This window comes from Rhinichthys klamathensis, unplaced genomic scaffold (genome assembly GCF_029890125.1).
Source record: "Rhinichthys klamathensis goyatoka isolate OS25496 unplaced genomic scaffold, OSU_Roscu_1.1 h1tg000366l_1, whole genome shotgun sequence".
Classification (NCBI taxonomy): Eukaryota; Metazoa; Chordata; class Actinopteri; order Cypriniformes; family Leuciscidae; genus Rhinichthys; species Rhinichthys klamathensis.
In genome coordinates this window covers 574,882-590,000 of record NW_026606875.1, presented here as the reverse complement: position 1 = coordinate 590,000, position 15,119 = coordinate 574,882, and the positions used below count along the sequence as shown (strand labels likewise).

The following is a 15,119-nucleotide window of genomic DNA, read 5'->3' as shown; positions in this document are numbered from 1 at the left end:
ACAACGACACATTTAAATGGAAGCCTTACTTAACCTTTTCACACGTAAGTTTAAATGTTTTTAGAGGCGCCCGTTATTTAGATCATATCCCTTTATGGTTTCCATGGTGACGCGTCATTGCTTGTCACACCGCAGCCACAATAGCGCTGAATGACTGATTATCTGCTTTTATTTCACAAATGTGTTGGCTATAACAGGACATATCTGATATTCCGATTGTCAAATATGAGCAAGTGGATGTGTTTTGTTGTTTAAACACCTTAGTTGAGCTATACGCGATGGGCGTTAGTTTATGCCGGATTTTAGAGAATCGGATCTGTTGGATTTAACAAACGTCAATTTATCCACTTCTCCCGAAATGAAAGTATGAAAGTTAGTGGCCGGTGAACTGAGAGAAGCATAGAGTAAACTTGAAATTTACTTACACGATGTGTACTTGATATGAATAATACGTGTCGTCTAATTATAATGGAAATAATTATTATTCCCGCTTCCATAGACATAAGTGTGTATTTGACAAACTCTAAATGTATTGCTTTTTTAATAACTTACTTATGTGAATTTAAATGTCTGAAACCTAAAATAAACATTATGTGGTTGAAAACACTGAATAGTTGTGATGTCAAGCGGTGAGCGCTCTCCGTCTCTGGCTCAGACAATATGTGTAGTAGCCTACTAAAAAACAGGCTCATTGCAGACACTAAATTAGTTAATCACTTAATTTTGAACTTTCAAAGTGCACTATATTTATGAATTTATCTTTAAAACGTACAAACTTTTCTTCCGGGGGAGCATGCCCCGGACCCCCCTAGGGGTGCCACACACAAAATACAGTAACACAGTAGCTTATATGATAGTCTTTGAAAAATACAAAATGCAATTATTATTATAAAAATACCTAAAATGCGTACATTATTAGGATTTTACCACCTCCGCCTCGTTTTGAGCCAGGAATAACCCTGAGATTATTATTATTCTTGTTCAATTTTGTTTGTTCTTTTTGCATGCATGCGAAGTGACAAAATAAAGCAAAGCACATTTAGTCCACACTTTTATTTTCTCCGTTTCTGAATTTGATGTTATCAGAGGCAAAATACAAACACAATTGCATTATTATTTTTATCTACTGTCATGTTTATGTTTTTAAAATGTCATGTTAATAAAATACATTTTAACTTAAAGCCTAGTTTATTAAAATTTTGTTGGGGCGATTGAGGACAGGTGGGGCACGAACCCTTCCCTACCTTCAAAGTGGGGAATGGCAGAAAAAGTTTGAGAAACACTGATGTAAGCGGACCCGCGGTGTGTGTAGAGAGAAATGCTCATTCTAAGCTAATAAAAACACGGTTCATTATGTAAGGTCTTTACACACCACTGAAAACATAGTTATGTATATGATATTGCATTTGTCAACGGATCCTCCTAAATATTACACACTGCACCTTTAAGTTCATTATCAAGGTAAAACTAGGAAACAGAAGGAATAAGTTTTGACCTTTAACCCCGCTGGCCCTCGCTCTCCGACCACACCTGGAAGACCGAGCTCCCCCCGCGGGCCAGGAAGCCCCGCCCTCCCCTCTAGACCGCTGTCACCACGGTGACCCTGCAAACACACGTCAATCAAAAAAATTACAATTTCAGGGAAATAAATGATTTTTTTTTATGTTGTAAATGAAGATTATTGGAGTGTGTTTTATAAGAAAAAAATATCTAAAAAATATTTTTCGGAAAAAAAAGAAGATTTTTACAATAAATAAATCTTCTTCATTCAAAATGTCTTTTTTCATATTTATTTCAATGTGTCACTTGCCATTTAGAATTATTTGTGAGATTTATGAGCAATTTCTGAGTGAAAATTGTTTCAACGTAAACCTTTTTACCGTGAACATGTGAGATGCAGGTGTCAGACACGTTTAAGATGCTGTATGTTTTAGTAGCACATGGAAATAGTCGCTCGTCTATCTATATCTCTATATCAATAGACGAGTGTGTGTTGATTATTTCACACTCACTGTTCGTCCTTTCGATCCAGGGAGACCCGGTAAACCGGGAAGACCGGGAAGCCCGTCGGATCCCGGATACCCGTCTGTCCCTCTGGGCCCCGGAAAACCCACCGGACCCTGGAGACGGGATGGACGTGAAAAGCATGAGAGAGTCACATGACCACAGGGGGCGGGCCCTACTTCATTTTTCTTTGTCCAGAAAGCTTATTTTATTTCATTTTGATCATATTTTTTCTATTTTTTAATGCAATTTTTTTGGGAGATTTTTTGTTATTTTTTATTTTATTTAACTTTAAATTACTAGATTTAATCAATAAATAATAAATAAATAGTAATTTAAGCAACATTCCTCACATTCTTTCAACTTAAATTTAAAATAACTCACAATTTTCATGCATAACCCTTTTAATTCAGCTCTAAATATCTTACATTGGGAGTCTTTGTTGACCTCTTGTGGAGATATAATAATAACACATGATATTTCATGACTCTAGATGGGCTTATAGCTCTATATGGAGCAGAGGAGCTGTTCCGCTGGGTCCTAAAGCCAGTTCACTTCAGAATGCATTCAGGTAGACATTATACAATCATTTTTTGGTAAAGTTTTAGCATTTTTATTTTGATTATTGGGCATTTTTATGTTTTTCTATGTGTACTGAAGCATTCCTCACATCCCACTCATTCCTATGGGGGTCAACTCGACCCGAGAGGGAAGGATTTGTTACTTTTTAAAATTTCAACCACAAAACTCCTCGAATCCTTTCATTTTTTTGTGTGTATTCGTGGTTCATGTGCGACAAAAGTCCTCTGATGAACACTCAATTTTTTTTTAAAAATCGAAAAGAATTTCCGGGTCAAAATGACCCGAGGGAAGGATGAAGGTTAAGTTTGAAGAACACACACCTCTAGACCTGGAGCTCCAGCGAGACCTCGGGATCCTTTCTTACCGGCGAGTCCCTAAAACACACACACACACACATAAACTTATTTCACACCCTCTCATTAATCTCTGTTACATAAGAATGTTTTGTACGAGTTAAAAGGAACATTCGTGATAAAGAATCTGCTCTAATCCTCTCTTATTGAAGCACCAGATTCCTGTAAAGCTCAGCAAAGGCTGATACGATCCAACACAGTCGCACTGGGTGGCCAAACACACTCTGTGTGTGTTTCTCTCAGGCTATATGTGAGATGTGTGACGGTGAGTGTGTTTACAGGAGCTTAGGATGGCTTTGCAATCATTAAACACACACACATTGTTTTTATATGACAGTGGTGAACGGCCATTGACTGATAATGTTGACTATAGACTTTGAAACATTTTTAGACATGCTATGCTGAACATTAAACACTAGCATACTGTCTATGTGTACTGCATACTACTTTTAATACTAAAACTCGCACGCGCATGCACACACTCACACACTGTGAGAGTGTGTGACTCACTCACTCACTCACTCACTCACTCACTCACTCACTCACTCACTCACTCACTCACTCACTCACTCACTCACTCACTCACTCACTCACTCACTCACTCACTCACTCACTCACACACTCACTCTCACTCTCACACTCACTCACTCACACACTCACTCACTCTCACACTCACTCACTCACTCACACACTCACTCACACACTCACACTCACTCACTCACTCACTCACTCACTCACTCACTCACTCACTCACTCACTCACTCACTCACTCACACACTCACACACTCACACACTCACTCTCACTCTCACACTCACTCACTCACTCACTCACACACTCACTCACTCTCACACTCACTCACTCACTCACTCACACACTCACTCACACACTCACACACACACAGAAAGTGATTAATAACCTAAATCACGTCATACAGGTGTTTCATACACAGAAAAAGCACACACACACACACACACACACTGACCTGAATTCCCATCTCGCCCTCGGGTCCTGCTTCACCAGGAAGCCCAGGAGATCCCTGGAAAATAATGAAAATATCTCTCTTTAATTTCATTATGCAGTGTGATGATGTTACGCTGGTCCACAGGCGTGTGGCCGGGCTCCAAGATTAACCATATGAAAGCCTGCAAAAATTGGCTTCGGTAAGTTCAAATCTTCCAGGAACCTAATTAGGAAAGTTATGCAATAAAAGCGTGCAGCTCACTAGTGTTTGTGTCACACTTACAGGAGATCCCTGCTGACCGAGGGCTCCCCGAGCGCCTGTGACCCCTGCGTGACCCTAAAACACACACACACACACACACACACACACACACACACACACACACACACACACACACACACACACACACACACACACACACACACACACACACACACACACACAAGGATAATGTCAGAAGAACAAACAAAATGAGACTGCATCTGCAAAAGTCACCGCCACTATGCTAGGAGTTGCTATGCAGTCACTAAGTGATTTTTTTTATGTTGTTGTGCGGTTGCTAGGGTGTTACTATGCCGTTGTTGAGGTGTTCTGAGTTGTTTTTAACATGTTGCTGTGTGGTTTCTAGGGTGTAGCTATGCCATTGCTGAGGCGTTCTAAGTGATTTTTAACATGTTGCTGTGTGGTTGATAGGGTGTTGCTATGTAGTTGTTGAGGTGTTCTGAGTTGTTTTTAATAATGTTGTTGTATGGTTGCTATGGTGTTACTATGCATTTGCTGATGTGTTCTGAGAGTTTATTTGATCATGTTACTGTTGGGTTACGAGGGTGTTGCTATGCAGTTGCTGTGTCCTGAGAGTGTTTTATCATGTTGATGTGTGGTTCCTAGGGTGTTGCTATGCATTTGCTAATGCTTTCTGAAAGTTTTTCTATCATGTCGCTCTGTGGTTGCTATGCAGTTGCTGAGGTGTTCTGAGAGTTTGTTTTATCATGTTACTGTTGGGTTACTAGGGTGTTGCTATGCATTTGCTGATATGTTCTGAAAGTGTTTTATCATGTTTCTGCGTGGATGCTAGGGTGTTGCTATGCATCTGCTGATGTGTTCTGAGAGTGTTTTATCGTGTTGATGTGTGGTTGCTAGGGTGTCGCTATATATTTGCTTATGTGTTCTGAAAGTTTTTCTATCATGTCGTTATGTGGTTGCTATGGTGTTGCTGTGCAGTTGCTGAGATGTTCTGAGAGTGTTTTAATCACGTTGTTGTAGGGTTGCTAGGGTGTTGCTATGCATTTGCTGATATGTTTTGAGAGTTTGCTTTATCATGTTGCTGCGTGGTTACTAGGTTGTTGCTATGCATCTGCTGATGTGTTCTGAGAGTGTTTTATCGTGTTGATGTGTGGTTGCTAGGGTGTCGCTATATATTTGCTTATGTGTTCTGAAAGTTTTTCTATCATGTCGTTATGTGGTTGCTATGGTGTTGCTGTGCAGTTGCTGAGATGTTCTGAGAGTGTTTTAATCACGTTGTTGTAGGGTTGCTAGGGTGTTGCGATGCATTTGCTGATATGTTTTGAGAGTTTGCTTTATCATGTTGCTGCGTGGTTACTAGGGTGTTGCTATGCAGTTGCTGATGTGTTCTAAGAGTGTTTTATCATGTTGCTGTGTGGTTGCTAGGGTGTTGTAGCATTTGCTGATATGTTTTGAGAGTTTGTTTTATCATGTTGCTGTGTGGTTGCTAGGGTGTTGCTATAAACAAAAATAGGCTAGTTAGCGAACAATAATGGTTTTTCCAAAGCATTAAATACCTCCTTACAGAGACACTAACCTGATATCCATTATCTCCTGGTTCCCCACGTTCACCTTTCTCTCCTAGAGTGCCCTGTACACACACACACACACACACACACACTGATATGTTGTTTTATTTCTTCATCATAGAGATGTAAATATCACCGGCTCTTTATTTCGTGATTTCAGTCCAGATGTTCAACAAAAACAGGAGGTTAAAGGAAATTAAGACCTACTGGTTCACCTAAGGGCCCGGGTGGTCCTGCTGTTTTACTGTCTTCTCCTGGGTAACCCTGAAAAAACACATAATCAAACTCAGAATGGATTGTTTTTAAACCAATTATAGATGCTTTCACAATATGCTTTAGGAGATACTCAAAGACTGCATAGAGTTTTAAGCATTATATGTACTAATTTAACCCAAATTAGACATTTAGACTAATATAAAGATATTTGTTCAAGATATCAAATTATGTTGTACAACCTTTTCTCCCTTTGGTCCCGGGGGGCCTGCTGGACCTTGCTTGCCAGTGTGACCCTATGGATTAGATAAAAATATATCATTTTCTTGTCTAATCCAAAGTAATATTCTTTTTTGAATGGTGATAGGCTGGCTGGGCTGATTAATTGGCAGACATTTGAATCGATAATTATGGAAAAGAGATACTTTAGGGCTTTGCTCCCTAAACTTTCTGCCAGTTTAAGTGTTTGTTTTTGTAAGCATTCACAAATGTATATTTTTGCAACTCACTGCGTAGCCTTGCAGTCCCAGCTCTCCCTGAGGTCCCATAACTCCAGGTCGACCCTGCAAGGTAATGAACAAAACACACACGTACGTTAGCTTGTGTTTGGTGCCAAATAACCAGCTAAAAATAACCCAAGTGTTTCCTGTCAGCAGTGTTGTCCTGAAAAACATATTATTGGATAGTGTCTTAAAAAATTACCCCTGCTGCTCATCCCATTATGTCTTCTTGGAAAAGCGTTCGCTTATGAAAACAAGACGCTAGGTTCCCTAACGACGCTAGGTTCCCTAACGACGCTTGTTTTTAGATGTCATCGGTGTCGTTAAACACTGTTAAATCCCAGACATTTTTTCTGCTTAAAAATTCCAGCCTAAAACCACCAAATCAGCAGGTGCTTAACTGCATTGTACAAGAAAAGCGGATTAGACCCTTGTATCTCTAACGACATTAGTGCAAATCCCATCAAAAATCTTTGGTTCAATTCCAAATCCTGCTAATGTTTACACACACCTTAATTGATCCAGTAAAATCAGCGAGTTTGAGGGTAAAACTCGCTCTCAGTATGTTGAAGAGCCTGAGGAAATTATTACGCTTCTGTAACTCACTCATACAGCAAGCAATTATTTTTAATACCCAATTCATTTAACGGTAACACTTTGCAATAAAGTTTTTTTCTAATGCATTTTTAAGAAAAATATGGTGTATGCTGTAAAAATGTATTGCTTATTGTTAGTTAATGCTTTAACTAATGTTAACAAATGAGTGACACCGATGAGTCCACTAATGTTACTCTGAACCAATCTCACATTTGTACTGTAGTTGTGTGGCAAAAAGGCAACAATTATTGGTAACACTTTACTTGAAGGGGTGTACATAAGACTGACATGACACCTTCATAACCATGACATATGTCATGAATATGAAGTAGGGTTTATGCATGTTTATGACAACTGTCATTAAGTGTCTTTCGCTCAATAATGACATTTTGAATGCAAATATGACATTGTTTAAGATGTCTTTGTTATGACACCTTAACATAAACCATAACATCATAACCTGTCAGTGTCTTTGTCATGACAACTTGACATTAAATTAAGTTAAACTGTCATGTGGTTGGTTTTGACACTGGCTGTCATAAGGCCATTATAACTGTGTCATGAATATTTTTCGTGACCTCAACTACAGTGGTACACATTGAATTTGTCATTAAACAGTTATAATGGCTTCATGACAGCCAATGTCAAAACCAGCCAACTGGCAGTTTAATGTAATGTTAACCAATAAAGCTAAGTGCTTTCTTAAGTTTGATAATTAATCTGCTATGTCATGTTTATGACAGGTTGTGTTGTCTTAGTAATGTCAGGTTGTCATGACAAAGACACTGACAGGTTATGATGTATTGGTTTATGTCAAGGTGTCATAACAAAGACATCTCAAACAATGTCATATTTGCATTAAAAATGTCATAACTGAGCGAATGACACTTAATGACAGTTGTCACAAACATGCATAAAACTTCCTTCATATTCATAACATGTGTCATGTCATGATTATGAAGGTGTCATGTCAGTCTTATGCACACCCCTTCAAGTAAAGTGTTACCCATTATTATTATCTCTGTAAAGATGCTTTGATACAATCTGTATTGTAAAAAGTGCTATATAAATAAATGTGACTTGACTTGACTATCTAGGACTCCCCCAGTAGTGCAATCAAATACAGCAACACAATGCAGTATAATGTTAAGGTTGTGGGTCTACACAACATTCGTAAATTTCCCCTTGTTAATGAATTCAGTGCATCCATTTCTCTGATTCGGACTGTATTGTTTGGCAATGCTATTGAAGGCTTGGTGATGGTGATTAGCATACTGATTAATGGTAATCATCTTTGGGATTTGAACAGCCAATTCTCAATCTCAAGCTCAAAAGACTTGAGAAAGAGTGTAGGGATGTGTTAAAGAAGAAAGCACACTAACTGCGGGTCCTCTGGTTCCACGGGCACCTTTGAGTCCTCTCTCCCCAGTCTGTCCGATTTCACCAGGCGAACCCATTTCTCCCAGTTGACCCGGCGGACCTTTTTCACCCTACCAAAGAGGAAGATGAAAATATCAAAGGGAAGGACTGGTCTACATTATTTACATGTGTGGACGACGAGATAAATGTGAATGTAATGTGAAAATAAAGAGCAAGACGTGTCCCAAACAAGACAAGACAAAGAAGACCTTGTTATTAAAGGGTGTTTAAGTGAGGTCTCATTCGTTAATGTATTGACTAACATGAGCTGACTAAGCAAACATAACAGTGAAATGGTCAAAAAACCATTTTGCTCGATTATAGTTCAAATATATACAGGTGAAACTCGAGTATTGAGTAAATTAGAATATCGTACAAAAGTTCAGTAATTCAACTTAAAAGGTGAAACTGATATATTATATAGACTCATTACATGCAAAGTGAGATATTTCAAACACTTTATTTGTGATGATTATGGCTTACAGCTTATGAAAACCTTTTCACAATATTCTAATTTTGAATTTGGGGTTTTCATATCTGTAAGCCATAATCATCAAAATTATAACAAATAAAGGCTTGAAATATCTCACTTTGCATGTAATGAGTCTATATAATATATTAGTTTCACATTTTAAGTTGAATCACTGAAATAAATGAACTTTTGCACGATATTCTAATTTTTCGAGTTTCATCTGTATAAAATTGTTCATTGTTAGTTCATATCAGTTCACAGTGCATTAACTAATATTAACATATACAACTTTAAATTCTAATTCTGCATTAATAAATGCTGAAATTAACAATAACAATGACTGATAAATGATGTAGAAGTGTTGTTCATTGATAGTTCATGTTAACTAATGCAGTTAACTAGTTTTAACAAACGAAACCTTAAGGAGTACCACAGGGCTCTATTCAAGGTCCATTTTATTTCTGACACAATACTCCAGATTGAAAACACTTCAGTCTCCACTCTTGTGCACTTAAAATGTAGAGGTTCCTTATATAACTTTGATGTAATTTAATGCAATTTTGTGGCTATATCCAGAAACTCTGGTACCTTCTTTCCTGGACGTCCACGGATGCCCGGCAGACCCTGTTTCCCCTCGGGTCCCTGATATAGAAACATCTGCTTTAACTTCACATCATCAGAAGAAATTTCAGAACATCTCACAACAGACTTGCATTATCTAAAGAGCTGTTTGGAGAAATTCCATCTGAACATGTTCCATCACAACTAAATAACACAACTGCATTGTTATATTATATTATATTATTATTATATTAATTCTTTATTCCAGACCCTTAGGTCCATATCACAAAGTAAAAGAAACAGAAAGAAAAGAATAACATACAAACATAGATTTGCATACACCAAACATTATTTTAGAACATACAAACTTGAGTTCCAGTGCTTCCAGAACCAGGAGGAATAACTTGTATCACTTAATATAGGATCATTTAAGACCATTATGATTGTATTTCTCGAATCACCCAATCGACACATGAAATTATGCATATAATTCCTTAACACAGCATGCACTGTAGGAACATCACTAGATACGAACATTTGCACTTGTCCACCTTGGGAGTTTAAGCTAAATTCTTAATGCATTATTAAATGCCACCTGAAGCTTTTTCATTTCAGCTTTGCTATATCTACACCATAGATGTGCTGTGTAAAAAATATATGCACTGCATCACTCTTTCATCACTAACCGGGAAGCCTTTTTTCCCAGGATCTCCAGAAAGTCCTGGCGGGCCGGAGTCACCAATCTCGCCCCTTTCCCCGGCTTCTCCCATTGGTCCACGGTCACCTGGCTCACCCTAAGAAGCGAGAAAACAATACAATTATAAATTACATAAAAATATTTCCAATAATGAGTGGGTTTAGGTACAAAGATTTTAGGAATCATCATAACTGTGTCTTTAACATCAACCTATCTAGGGACTATGGATAAAAATTAGTCAATTTGGTTAAATCTGCCACATTTGACATATTTCTTTCATGTATTATGTATGTGTATTGAAAAAAGCATTGAAAAATTGTGAAAAACATTATCATCTCCGCGTAAACTTCAAAAACGTGAATGTGTAAACGCTGACGGCGTGCACATGCGTATTACATGTTCAGTCTATAGGTATGAGCCTTTGAATATATATGTGCGCAGGCGTGTGTTTTTTCTTTACAAATTGACCTCAACAAACTACTTGTCTGGCCTTAAAAATTCATAATACAGATTTTTCTGTCGCTTTCGCGTATCCATGTGAACTGGAAACATTCTGATAACGTTTTATCTGCACAGAGGTGAAGGGAAGGAGGCCTTCACAGTTGACACTTCGGGACACTTCAGACTAGTTGAAACTTCAGGACACTTCAGACTAGTTGACACTTCAGGACACTTCAGAATAGTTGACACTTCAGGACACTTCAGACTAGTTGACACTTCAGGACACTTCAGACTAGTTGACATTTCAGACTAGTTGACACTTCAGGACACTTCAGAATAGTTGACACTTCAGGACACTTCAGAATAGTTGACACTTCAGGACACTTCAGACTAGTTGACACTTCAGGACACTTCAGACTAGTTGACACTTCGGGACACTTCAGACTAGTTGACACTTCAGGACACTTCAGAATAGTTGACACTTCAGGACACTTCAGACTAGTTGACACTTCAGGACACTTCAGACTAGTTGACACTTCAGGACACTTCAGACTAGTTGACACTTCAGGACACTTCAGACTAGTTGACACTTCAGGACACTTCAGACTAGTTGACACTTCAGGACACTTCAGACTAGTTGACATTTCAGACTAGTTGACACTTCGGGACACTTCAGACTAGTTGACACTTCAGGACACTTCAGACTAGTTGACACTTCAGGACACTTCAGACTAGTTGAAACTTCAGGACACTTCAGACTAGTTGACACTTCAGGACACTTCAGACTAGTTGACACTTCAGGACACTTCAGACTAGTTGACACTTCAGGACACTTCAGACTAGTTGAAACTTCAGGACACTTCAGACTAGTTGACACTTCAGGACACTTCAGACTAGTTGAAACTTCAGGACACTTCAGACTAGTTGACACTTCAGGACACTTCAGACTAGTTGAAACTTCAGGACACTTCAGACTAGTTGACACTTCAGGACACTTCAGACTAGTTGAAACTTCAGGACACTTCAGACTAGTTGACACTTCAGGACACTTCAGACTAGTTGACACTTCAGGACACTTCAGACTAGTTGACACTTCAGGACACTTCAGACTAGTTGAAACTTCAGGACACTTCAGACTAGTTGACACTTCAGACTAGTTGAAACTTCAGGACACTTCAGACTAGTTGACACTTCAGGACACTTCAGACTAGTTGACACTTCAGGACACTTCAGACTAGTTGACACTTCAGGACACTTCAGACTAGTTGACACTTCAGACTAGTTGAAACTTCAGGACACTTCAGACTAGTTGACACTTCAGGACACTTCAGACTAGTTGAAATTTCAGGACACTTCAGACTAGTTGACACTTCAGGACACTTCAGACTAGTTGACACTTCAGGACACTTCAGACTAGTTGAAACTTCAGGACACTTCAGACTAGTTGACACTTCAGACTAGTTGAAACTTCAGGACACTTCAGACTAGTTGACACTTCAGGACACTTCAGACTAGTTGAAACTTCAGGACACTTCAGACTAGTTGACACTTCAGAATAGTTGAAACTTCAGGACACTTCAGACTAGTTGACACTTCAGGACACTTCAGACTAGTTGAAACTTCAGGACACTTCAGACTAGTTGACACTTCAGGACACTTCAGACTAGTTGACACTTCAGGACACTTCAGACTAGTTGAAACTTCAGGACACTTCAGACTAGTTGACACTTCAGGACACTTCAGACTAGTTGACACTTCAGACTAGTTGAAACTTCAGGACACTTCAGACTAGTTGAAACTTCAGGACACTTCAGACTAGTTGACACTTCAGACTAGTTGAAACTTCAGGACACTTCAGACTAGTTGACACCTCAGGACACTTCAGACTAGTTGACATTTCAGGACACTTCAGACTAGTTGACACTTCGGGACACTTCAGACAAGTTGACACTTCAGGACACTTCAGACTAGTTGACACTTCAGGACACTTCAGACTAGTTGACACTTCAGGACACTTCAGACTAGTTGAAACTTCAGGACACTTCAGACTAGTTGACACTTCAGGACACTTCAGACTAGTTGAAACTTCAGGACACTTCAGACTAGTTGAAACTTCAGGACACTTCAGACTAGTTGACACTTCGGGACACTTCAGACTAGTTGAAACTTCAGGACACTTCAGACTAGTTGACACCTCAGGACACTTCAGACTAGTTGACACTTCAGGACACTTCAGACTAGTTGACACTTCGGGACACTTCAGACAAGTTGACACTTCAGGACACTTCAGACTAGTTGACACTTCAGGACACTTCAGACTAGTTGACACTTCAGGACACTTCAGACTAGTTGACACTTCAGAAATGTCCTAGGAGAGCTTTAATCTGCAGTCTCACCTTTGGTCCGTCCTTCCCTTGATGTCCATCTTCTCCGGGTGGCCCTGGAGGACCCTAAGAAAAATGGTAACAGATTTAGAAAAGCATCATGGGATTCATCCCACACATCGGCTGACCCTCAATGCTGATACTGCAGCAGAAATGTGCTTATTTGCTTTTCCTAGAGGCCTTTACTGCCATTTTTATTTGTATAAGCAAATCAACATACCTGATTGCAGTATTAGCGAGGATATTTTACAGTTTGAATAACATATCAGAATTTTTTTCCACAAGGCAGTAATGAGAATGAGATTTATGATTTATTTCTTTTCAATTTAGGGTGAAATATGAGCCGGATAAATTCATGACAGGCTTCATGAGATTCACCCAATGTCATAATATCCAATAACAAACACAGAAGATTTGCTTGAATAATTGAGTAACCGGAGACAAAGACGTTCAGTGTGTGCGAGTGAGTGGACGGCCCGAGGGTCCGTCTGTCAGATTATTGACACTGTTTGGCTCACGTCAGTTAAAGCAATAAAAACACACTGATGGATCACGTTCACTTGGACATTTTGGAGTCGGTGTGGGGTTTTAGACTCACTCTGATGCCCAGTTGGCCCAGTTCACCTTCTTCTCCAACAGGCCCCATTTCACCCTGGAAAGACACAGTTGCCAAATGCCAATAGATCTCACGTTGATACTGTTATTATTATTAAAGCTTGTCAGTATAAATCATCTGATTCCATTGCATTTCATTGCAAACAGCAGCTTGAACAATGTCTTCTTTTGCGTTCAATGGAAGAATTTAAATGATACAGCATTGGTCATTTTTGGATAAACAATCCCTGTAAGAGTTTCAGGATGGTCTGTCTCACCTTGAGTCCAGGTTCACCCACGGGCCCCTGCTCTCCTTCAGGTCCTGGAGGTCCCTGAGCACGCACAAAAGAGGGAAAATCACAAGACGGCGAGAACTAAAGGTCATATTTCAGACCCAAAACACAAAAATAAAGCTCAATGAAATACCCTGCAACATAATTAATTTACTAAAAATAATCAAATTGTGCTATCATTGACTTTTCTGCTGTGTAATGTGTTGTGTTACACTCCATAGAGTGCCTATATTATGTAATCTATTGAATTTAACGGTAATATGTAACTCGGATCAGTCTGATTGTACAGTATTATCCCTCATTTAATTTTCAAATGCACATTTTACTACATAATTGGATGCAGGAGAACTCTGTTATACACTTCAATACGTTTTTTTTTAGGAAATACCTCGTGACCTTGCTCTCCATCTGGTCCCGCGTCCCCCGGAGGGCCTCTGGACCCCTAAACGATCAAAACCAAACAGTCGCATTCAAATAAATATGAAATAAATATGAAATCATGCACAATTCCCAAAAAACAAACATGGATTTCCCATAAACAGTCCTGCTCGGTCTTGTTCTGGTCATATAAATCAGATTTACACGTGTCGCCCTTGGTGCTGAGAGACGCTGTTAAAAGTCTTTCATTTGCTGTCAGAGCGGCTGATTACATGTTTAGACGTAATTACACGAAACACTCAGGCTCAATGCTGGAAATGCCATGTGGAGAAGCTGAACGAAGCCTCTGAGGCCTTCACATCATGACTTGTATTACACAAGAAAGATGCAACAATAAGCAGCAAAAACACCATGTATAAATGCTGCGACAATACACACTACATTTCTGAAAGTTTAGCACATATGAACAACAATGTGTGATGCAGATGAACATCCTTCAGTTTGTGCAGTTTTTGACCGTTATTTCATTTAGTTCAAGAAATTATTGTATATATACAAAAGTGGCACTTCAGCATGCACTATTTTTAAGCCCAAAGCTTTGTGTTTTATTTAAATACAACATCAGGTCAGTGTTGTCATTGTTAACACAAACTATCAAATTTCTCATCAATTGAAATAAAGCTGAAATTAAATATAATTTAAATATTTAATGAAAAACCTTTTTTTTCCCAAATATTTAGAAAATCAGAAATGTTGCCTTGGCAACTAACTGAAATAAAATAAGTTTAAGTTAAAATACTTAAATTATACTTATTAATTGAAAAAAAAAAGTATAAATAAAAATGAAATATAAACATT

The 15,119-nt window shown here is 38.7% G+C and overlaps 1 protein-coding gene across 1 annotated transcript in view; it reads right to left on the bottom strand.

The window, feature by feature from the left end:
- Positions 1-15,119, bottom strand: part of LOC130069411 (collagen alpha-1(XXIV) chain-like) — a 145,806-nt gene that overhangs the window by 21,091 nt on the left and 109,596 nt on the right. The window contains exons 33-48 of the mRNA XM_056233278.1: positions 14,272-14,325; positions 13,869-13,922; positions 13,595-13,648; positions 13,009-13,062; positions 10,161-10,268; positions 9,502-9,555; positions 8,405-8,512; positions 6,435-6,488; positions 6,168-6,221; positions 5,920-5,976; positions 5,721-5,774; positions 4,184-4,237; positions 3,923-3,976; positions 2,907-2,960; positions 2,013-2,120; positions 1,496-1,603 (exon numbers count right to left, since the gene is read on the bottom strand). Of these exons, the coding sequence (XP_056089253.1) occupies positions 1,496-1,603; positions 2,013-2,120; positions 2,907-2,960; positions 3,923-3,976; positions 4,184-4,237; positions 5,721-5,774; positions 5,920-5,976; positions 6,168-6,221; positions 6,435-6,488; positions 8,405-8,512; positions 9,502-9,555; positions 10,161-10,268; positions 13,009-13,062; positions 13,595-13,648; positions 13,869-13,922; positions 14,272-14,325 (1,083 nt within the window). The remainder of the gene's footprint in view (positions 1-1,495; positions 1,604-2,012; positions 2,121-2,906; positions 2,961-3,922; positions 3,977-4,183; positions 4,238-5,720; positions 5,775-5,919; positions 5,977-6,167; positions 6,222-6,434; positions 6,489-8,404; positions 8,513-9,501; positions 9,556-10,160; positions 10,269-13,008; positions 13,063-13,594; positions 13,649-13,868; positions 13,923-14,271; positions 14,326-15,119) is intronic.